The sequence below is a fragment of the Dendrobium catenatum genome, unplaced genomic scaffold (genome assembly GCF_001605985.2).
Source record: "Dendrobium catenatum unplaced genomic scaffold, ASM160598v2 original_scaffold_51051, whole genome shotgun sequence".
Classification (NCBI taxonomy): Eukaryota; Viridiplantae; Streptophyta; class Magnoliopsida; order Asparagales; family Orchidaceae; genus Dendrobium; species Dendrobium catenatum.
Window position 1 is genome coordinate 462,475 of NW_021369505.1, and position 9,722 is coordinate 472,196.

The window sequence follows — 9,722 nt, forward strand, 5'->3', positions numbered from 1 at the left end:
GGAGGCCAAAGGATTGCAAATCCCATTTGGGCTGCCAAATGGTGCAACAAGGTTAAGCAGGAGGGTAATCTCTTCAACTATAGCATAAAATCATTAATTTTAAATATTTTCGTAGAATGAATTTAAAAATATTTCTTAAGTATTATGTTCATTTTAAAATAGTTTAAATATATTTTAATAAAAAAATATTGTAACGTAAAAAATTTCCATTTTATATCATGAACTCAAAATTTTTTTCTTGTAATTAAATGAATTCTCTAAAATGAAGAAAACTTTTCTTCCTTCCAAGAATTATTGTATATTAGTTAAAAAAACTGAACATTTTTCACATTTTGCGTGTACTGCAAATTGAAATCTGCATTGAAGTGGTTTGCAAGGAGATTTTCTTGGATCAAGCGGGTCTCCTCCTGCTTGCCCAGCGTACGTACACACTTCCCTTCCTCTCCATCCCTTCATTAAACCCACCAATTTGGTTTCTTCGGCGCTAACAACTTTTACAAATTGCAGCGGCTCGCCGGCGACATCGAGAACGTGTTGGGGTGGGCACCAGAGGCCAAACTATACGCCACCGTCGACTTAGAAAAAGCCCGTGTTGGCCGTACTCGTCTGATGATCTCCGGCGACCCTACCAACCCTCGCTGGCACGAATCCTTCCGCATCTACTGCGCCCACATGGCCGAACACGTCATCTTTACCCTCAAATCCGACAACCCCATCGGTGCCACCCTCTTAGGACGCGCCTATCTCCCCGTCGCCTCCATCATCAACAACACCCTAATCGACTCCTCCCTCGACATCTGCGGCGAAGATCTCCGCCCCCTCGGTGGTCGTATTCACGTCAAAGTTCGTTACACCGCCGTCGCCGGCAGCGATATGGGCGGATGGGGAAGAGGAATCCCCAACACTTTCTTCAAGCAGAGGGAGGGATGCAAGGTGACGCTCTACCACGACGCGCATGTCGACGGGAGTTTTGTTCCAAGAATACTCCTCGCCGGCGGCGAGGTGTTTCGGCCGGGGCGTTGTTGGGAGGATATGTTCGATGCGATTTCGGGAGCGAGGCGTTTTATTTACGTTGCAGGGTGGTCGGTGTACGCGGAGATTAGTTTGGTTAGGGAAGGGCAGAGAGGGCAAGCAGGGGAAGCGACGCTGGGGGAGATGCTGAAAAGAAAAGCAGGGGAAGGGGTGAGAGTGTTGATGTTGGTGTGGGATGACCGGAGCTCGGTGGGGGATTTGAAGAAGGATGGAGTAATGGCGACGCATGACCAGGACACGGCGGAGTTTTTTCGTGGCTCCGGCGTTCACTGCGTGCTCTGCCCGCGGAACCCCGACGTCGGGGAGAGCTACGTCCAGGTACTGCGGTTTTTATCCGAAATTATTTGCGCTAATAGATATCTTTAATCTTTATAAAAAAATTGATTTGATTCTTAAAATTTATTTATAGATAATTAATATTATATTTATTTTAAAAAAGATTAAAATTTTATATTATATATTTCATCTCCACATAACTATATAAGCATGAATTCTTCTTCGTGATCCAATTCTGATTCCCTTCATTTCAGGGATTGGAGATTGCCACCATGTTCACCCACCACCAGAAAACGATTATAGTTGACTATGCAGAGACAGCGGCGGCGGAGATGGGAACGCATCGCCGTAAAGGAAGAGAGGGAGTGGCGGCAAGGCGGAGGATTGTGAGCTTCCTTGGAGGCATCGACCTCTGCGACGGTCGGTACGATACACAGAAACACTCTCTGTTTCAAACACTTGCTAGAGAGCATCGAAACGACTTCCACCAGCCGAACTTCGCCGGCGCGACGTTGAGGAAGGGAGGACCGAGGGAGCCGTGGCATGATGTTCATTGCCGAGTGGAAGGTGCGGCGGCGTGGGACGTGCTCTGCAACTTCGAGCAGCGGTGGAGGAAGCAAGGGGCCGGCGATTATCTCTTGCTCCGGCTACGAGAAAACGACGGGGGATTATATGTGCTGCCGGAGGAGGAGGCGGTGGTGGCTTCTCGTAGCGACGGCAACGCGTGGAATGTTCAGGTAGGTTGTCATTAGGAGCGCAGTTTGAATTTGTTAACACTTGTGTTTATATAAAACGTTAAATAGTTTTGAATATATAAATTATAATTTTTTTAAGGGATAGATTATTGTACTTTTAAAAGGTATTAGTTTTTCTTTTAACAGACTTTGTAATCATTTTAATAATTAAGGTTTAAACACCTTTGTTGCAGGTCTTCCGCTCCATTGATGGAGGCGCCGCCCATAGTTTCCCAGACTCACCGAAGGAGGCGGCGGCGATGGGCCTCATAACCGGTAAGGACAACGTGATTGATCGCAGCATTCAAGACGCCTACATAAACGCCATAAGACGTGCGAAGAACTTCATCTACATCGAGAACCAATACTTCCTGGGAAGCTCCTACGCATGGAAGGAGGAAAAAGGCATCAAAGTGGAAGACATTGGAGCGCTTCACTTGATTCCCAAGGAGCTATCATTAAAGATTGTGAGCAAAATAGAGGCCGGGGAGAGATTTGCGGTCTATGTGGTGGTCCCGATGTGGCCGGAAGGGGTGCCGGAGAGCGGATCAGTTCAGGCGATCTTGGACTGGCAGAGAAGGACAATGGAGATGATGTACGATGATGTGGCGGAGGCATTAAGGGCTAAGGGGATCGCCGGTAATGTAAGCCCTAGTGATTACCTCAATTTCTTCTGTTTAGGCAATCGGGAGGTGAAGAGGGGAGGAGAGTATGAGCCACCAGAGCGGCCAGAGCCGGATTCCGATTATAGCAGAGCGCAACAGGCGAGGAGGTTCATGATCTACGTTCATGCCAAGATGATGATCGGTAAAGCTAGCTTGAATCTATATTTTAAAGGTTTAATATGATGCCAATTTCTTCATATTTGATTTCAGTGGATGATGAGTATATAGTTGTGGGCTCAGCCAACATCAACCAAAGATCCATGGATGGAGGAAGGGACACTGAGATAGCCATGGGAGCTTACCAGCCCAATCATTTATCTTCCAGCCAACCTGCAAGAGGTCAGATCCACGGCTTTCGATTATCACTGTGGTACGAGCATTTGGGAATGATCGATGACACCTTCCTTCGTCCCGAAAGTAAGGAGTGTGTCCTCAAGGTGAGGCAGAATGCAGAGGAGAGATGGAAATTGTATCTGGGAGTTTTATTGTACAACGATTTGTCAGGTCACCTGCTTAGCTACCCCATCAGCATAACAAATAATGGAAAGATTGTTGTGTCGCCATGGATGGAGTTCTTCCCTGACACCAAAGCTAAGGTTCTCGGCACCAAGTCTGACTATCTTCCTGCAATTCTTACTACTTGAGAGTTTGCTTGATGTTGCCTTCATATCATTTCAACTGGATTCAATTATGCTTGCGAAGGAGATGATTTGATGTTGTGATCATGCAATTTGTTTGAAAGAAAAGAAGAACAAAAAAATATCATTGTCTCTTTTCATTTGTGTAATTAGACTATTTGATGAATGTTAAGAATAAGCTTATGAAATTACATTATGTAAAATATATATTATGATACTAACTTTTATATGGGTATATAGTTTTGGACTATGTAAGAATATTTTTGGAATTTGAAACAGTTTTTACTGTTTTTGATCTTCAAGAGCTGTTTAGCTCTTCTTCTTCTTATCCATCATGCTTCTTTGGTGATTCTCCCCACATCAGTAATGATATTCATATGATGATAAAATGGACACTTATGTGGTAAGATTTTATTTTTCAAGGGAATACGATAGAAGTCTTTTTTGTCGAAGGAAATAATTTTATTCATTATTTTTATTGGAATCAATTGATCAGTGCTTGATTTAAAATTTAAAATTTTGATAAAATTTTAAACTACTTAGCTTTTGAAATTAATCCAATCATAGAGAATAATTTTTCTTTTCTATGTGATAGTCTATTAATACACTCCAAGATCATGGCACTCTAGCGCTTGCAGCATGGACATCCCAAACTATTGTCTCTTCCCTCTCGTGCTTGCGGAAACCCTTCTAATCATCTCCAAAGTAATTAGTACATATCCTCACTAGCATCTCACTTGTCCTTTGTGAGAGCATATCGCTCAAACTGCACGCATGTCGCTCAATTTTAGGCCATCTGATTTCAAAGTCCACATGGTCATCTTAGTTGTTATTGTGCATTTACCATATAGTTTCATTATGCTTAAGTGTACACACCCCATGTGGCAGTAGGCACCTCCATATTCTGCACCCATAGGAGGTGTAAAAGTTAATTCTCTTCCCCTTTCTCCTCTTTGGTGCACCTTTTTAGTTGTAATATTTGTTGTTATCGATTTTGACCTTTTAATAAAATCATGTCTATCATTTGATCGCTTATTGCCCATACGCTCATCACATAGACTTATTGCATATCCATCCACCAACTTGGAACTCACCACCTAACTCATGTTGTTTTTGCACTTGCATGCGTTTGATGGCTTCAAAATTTGCCACCCATGGACCAAATGTTGACATCAGCTCCATACATTGCTCTGCCACCACTTGGTTCCTCATTGACAACCCCAAAGCACTCTCAATGGTAGTATGTTCCTTGTGCGTATTAGATGAAGTCCCTGATACATTAAAGACCACTCAACTCCAGCCTCGATAGATACCCAACCCAAGCTACCACCTTATGCAACAAAATGAATCCAAAACTACATGTAATAAACCCCTTCCGACATTTCTTCAACTTTACTTAATGCTATGCAATGAAGAAAAATCCTAAATAAACTTTTCATGAAGAGAAAGTCACCTGAAATATAGTATTAAGCTAACTAACACTTGATTGATCTCATAATGTCACTCATTGCTAACAATCTTTTGCTAGTTAGATATAGCTTTATCTCATCATGCAAGTTGGGGATTCATCCATCTGTATCACTTATGTCTCCTTAAGTGAAAGAATGATAAATTATTTTATCGATGCCATATTTGAAATTATGTATTTTTTTAAGTAGGTCAACCATTTTCCCTCTTCCCAAGGTGGATGATTTAAGTTAAATTAATTAAATATCAATATTTTTATTAGAAACTTTGCTAAGTACTTTGTCAAATTTGGATTCTACACTTCATATGTTCCAACAATCTAGTTAATGAACAATTATGAGTCAACATGGAACACTAACTTCTTAACTCAAAATTTTCCTCTACTTGAGTCAAAATGATATGAATTTATAATTTGATTGGTAGCAGTTGCTTTGAATCCTAACTAAAACCCATGAGCCTACACTAACTTTAATATTATTTTCCTTCAAGTCTCTTTTAATGAAATATATTTAGAAACATTCTTAGCATTTTGGAAAATCTTAGTTATCTTCCTCTATTATTGTTTTGATAATAAAATCTATCAATACTTGCATTGTTATAGTTGGTCAAGAAACATATCAATATCATATTTACTTAATTTACTAAATCATTGCATAAGCTGAAATGATAATTAAGGTAACTATAACACCTTTTAGATGGGTTGATCAATCATGGCTATAATTTCATGAGTTTGAAAGTAGGGCCTCATCCTCCAAAAAAATGTTCAATGTTATCAACAACTTATCAATCAAGGGTTATCCTCTCTCCGAATTTATGAGGGCATGACTAACATAATAAATAGGTGGTTTTCACCTCCTCTGTTCTCAGTCTAGGACTAAGCTTGCTACAAAGTAATAATCTCCCATCTTCGAAAAAGCATGTCATGCAGTTGAGGGCATCTAAGGATGAGAATTACTTAAGTTCATTGAACACCATCCAACTTTTGACATACTAAGAAATTTATTAACTTAGCCCTAAAAGCTTATCGGTTAGCTTCTAGACATCCTTGATTTTGAATGGCAATGGGGGCCTTCACATTTGTTAAAAAATTGTCAATATTTATGGATAAACCAATTGATGTGATAATTGCATAAATAAAAAAAATATTAGTAACATTGGCACTATATTGGACTTCATATTGAGTCTCTTAAGTGTGGTGAACATCTTTGACATATATTTGAAGTGTTTAAATAATGAATTTCTCTCCAACAAAAGTCATCGATACAAAATTTAATATTTCTTGTCATTTTAATATAAAATAATATTATTCGTTTTCCACTGGTATTTGAGTTCTTCAAATCTAATGACATAATGATGTAATGAAAGATTCATTTGTTAATGATAAAACTTATATTTCAAAGAAATAAGAATATTTTTATTTTTTGGTAACTAAATAATGTATTTAAGAAGCCCAATCATTTATGTTTGACCTTTATGTTGACAATCATAACAATGTTTGGATGTGGGTAGGAGTCTGTTGGGTATGCATCATTGAACTTTTTTAAGTCCACAAACATCCTCTAATTGTCATTAGGCTTCTCCACCATCATAAAATTGGATACTTATTCAAAATTACTAAATTTCATGATAAACTTAAAAGCAACTTCTTTACTTACTCCTCAAGTATGGCTTGAAGTTTATTGGAGTAGTTGCACTTTTCTTTTAAATCAATTTACTATCCATAGGTGGAGTTAATGGTTTGTAATGCCAGAATAATGACAAACATCTTAGATGGTTCCCAAGAAAACATACTAAAATTACTTCTAAGTTAATTTTATTAGATATTTAATCACTTTTTATGAACTTGGACTCATGAATAGGATCCACATGAACATATCAGATTTATTTGATCACTTAATGACCAATCAAATTTTACGCATCTCGGGACTGGATTGACTAGTAAAGATTATCCTTCAATGTGTTTAAACAAGACCTTTAGATGTCACCAGATCCCTCCAAACTAATGCAAGGCTATTTACAACATGTAACTTGATGTATAGTTGATACCTTAACATAATGTATAAAAAAACTATTGAGAAGTTGTTGGATGAATATTTCATTGCATGTAGATGGTGCCCAAAGTAACACCAAGTCCTCCCTCCACGTATAAAATATTTGTCATCTTTAAAGTAACCTCTAGGGAGATCACCCAGTTTTACATCCTCCTTCCACTAGCAAAATTCATGTAGTCTCCTTCTAGTACCAAAATTTTTAGACCCCAAAAAATTTGAGCACGCATGAGGAGATGATATTGAATGAGCTATCCATATCAACAAAGATACACATCACCTCATAGAACTCCATCATCACTCGGATGATTATGGTGTCATTGACAAAGTTTCAAGTAGAAAAAAGGGCAATATTTGTGAACGAAATAGCCTCATAAGAGAACATGTGAGCAAAACTTACCTTGCAAGAGTCAAGTTATTCATAGATTATAACTTTGAGCTACTTAATATAGTGTACAACCGTTGATCATGTCAAGCCATTTTTGTATACAAAGCGCACTTGAAATGTATCACTCAATAAATGGCAGCTATAGTTTGCCTACTTATCTTGTTTGTAAGTAGATGTTATTGGCTCAAGTAAAAAGGGATGACAGTCTTGGTAGGAAGATTGAAATCCTCAAGCAGCTTCTCTAATAACCATGATCATGTGTTTAAACTAGAGGTGAAATTAAGTGAGTTAAGCCAACTCAAGCTCAACATGATAAATGACTCGTGAGCCTAACTCAATGAACTAACGAGAAAAGCTTTGGCTATTCCTGTCTCAAATTGTTAGCTCATGAGCTGACTCATTTAAAAATATTAATATAAAATAAACTTAAGATATATTAACATTTAGGATTTTGAGAACAAAGTTATTAAAAAATATTTTAAAAAAATATATCTCGCTTTATTATTCTAAGTGATTATTAACCTTTTCTTTTAATTTATCATTCTTTTTAGCATTTTATTATAATAATTACTTGAATCATGATCATTTCTCTCTTTATAATAAATGAGTTTGCTCGTGAGGTAGCTCGAGCTCGAGGTTGAACTCAATTAATTAATCAAATTCAAACTCATGCTAATGATGATGGAGCTTAATTAAATTCATTTATACCCCTAACTAGAACCATAGGCCAACACCTCATTAATGACTTTATAAAGTTTAAGTGTTATGTAGCTCACCATAGTTTATTGGTTGGGAGCTTTGGATACCAACCAAAAGGTCCTAGGTTCGAAGCTTGTGTATGTGTTGTGTATGTGTTTGCCTTAATTGGCCTAAATGTCCCAAAACAAAGTTCAAGTGTCGTTATTTCAAACTTTGCTAGTAAATTTTCCTCCATGATCTTTAGCGTGAATAGGGAGGACTTGATCTCATAATCAATAGGCAAGTGATACTATGAGAGCTCTTCTATAAGTTTTTTTCTTTTCTAGTTAACAACTAAATATATAAGGACAATATGAGGTGACTTATCAGAGCAATCAATGATGATACGACATAAGACTTAAGAATAATATTTCAATGTAGAGTTATTAATATAACAAAGCTAATGGAGATGGAGGGAGCAGGGACAACATGATAAAGTATGAAGTGTCAACTTGATGTGTTGCAAAGGTAGAGAGTGACACATAAGCCATTATTTAGACTTTGATAGAGGACATGTCCCAAGCATTTTGCAAAAAAAAAAAAAAATTGATGCATAGAGTAGTTATGTGGTAGCAAAGGATATTATTGACATAATGGTTTCTCTGTAAGAGGAAGTGGCCATATGACACCACTAGAATGGAAGGATTAGGCGCTGACGGAACATGTGATGGCCAAAAGGCAAGGTTCATTGGAGTTTGACATAATGCTTGATCAGGGTGTAAGGATTATTTTGATTGAATGTGCTAGGTTTATTCATATTGGTAGCTCTTGAATGATCTCATTAGCTTGAAAGGGTTTAAGTTGGGTGGTGGACCTCACCTAGTTCATTGATAAACTCTTAATATGACCTCTTATGAAAGCTTAGGCTACTAATCTTCTCTATGAACAACTAAAGCTTGATGGGTCATTGATTTCTTTTGGGCCGCACTTAAATCTAGCTATCCTATGAAAGCACATTGACAGGACTAAAATTAAAAATTCAATAATTATGGGTGATCCTTATTAGGCATGGGAGAGGTTATTATCATCTATTTAAGAATTTAAAAGTTTGGCTTGAATTTCATGCTTAAGGATATTAGGGTTTGAAACCTCTACAATTTACACTGTTAATTTCACTTTTTTAAATGTCATAAATGGGGATGGATGTAATCTCATCATGACTTGAGGAAAAAAAAAAAACCATGACTTGAGAAAGAAACATATAAGTCCAAAATAAAAGAGAATAAGAGAAGGAGATGAAAAAAAATTGTTGGTAGTTAAATAATCACTTTAAAAGTAGTTATAAGAAAATTATTTTTTTAAAAGTTATTGTGTTTTCTTATCAGTTATAAATGATGTCATTTCCTACAATTGAGGAAGTTGTTAATATAATATAATTGACATAAAATATATGTCATGGTGGAAGTTGAAAGAGCTTTATGACATCAGAGTTATCTTCAATAGATTATTTATTATCTATTCTCCTTTATGAGGGAAGAATACATACTACAAAGTTAAGTATATATCTTCTTGTTGATATCGGAGGGTCATAGTTGGTGTTAAGTGCTTGCATCAATCTCATCAGTGATGGAGAGCAACAATGCTATTAGTGACATCAATCAATGAAGTTGATACACATTGGTGTAGTCGAGAACAAATTATCAAGAGATTATAGTGGGGTGGCAATATTTAGAAAATCACGATCGAGCAATGATGGCTAGGAGATTATAGCATGGGAGCAATGATCTGAGGACTGT

The 9,722-nt window shown here is 37.4% G+C and overlaps 1 protein-coding gene across 1 annotated transcript; it reads left to right on the top strand.

Moving 5' to 3' along the window:
• The first annotated feature begins 348 nt into the window (after positions 1-348).
• On the top strand, positions 349-3,594 carry LOC110116050 (phospholipase D alpha 1). The gene is made up of 5 exons (XM_028691695.1): positions 349-420; positions 508-1,350; positions 1,563-2,045; positions 2,237-2,849; positions 2,918-3,594. The coding sequence occupies exons 2-5, from the start codon at positions 610-612 to the stop codon at positions 3,349-3,351; spliced, it is 2,271 nt and encodes a 756-aa protein (XP_028547528.1). The 5' UTR covers positions 349-420; positions 508-609; the 3' UTR covers positions 3,352-3,594.
• The last annotated feature ends 6,128 nt before the right edge of the window (positions 3,595-9,722 follow it).

Excerpts from the sequence above, each read along its gene's own strand:
- LOC110116050 (XM_028691695.1), top strand. The coding sequence starts at position 610 with ATGATCTCCGGCGACCCTACCAACCCTCGCTGGCACGAATCCTTCCGC. Across the intron at positions 1,351-1,562 it reads TCGGGGAGAGCTACGTCCAG|GGATTGGAGATTGCCACCAT; the intron begins GTACTGCGGTTT and ends CCTTCATTTCAG. Across the intron at positions 2,850-2,917 it reads TCATGCCAAGATGATGATCG|TGGATGATGAGTATATAGTT; the intron begins GTAAAGCTAGCT and ends ATTTGATTTCAG.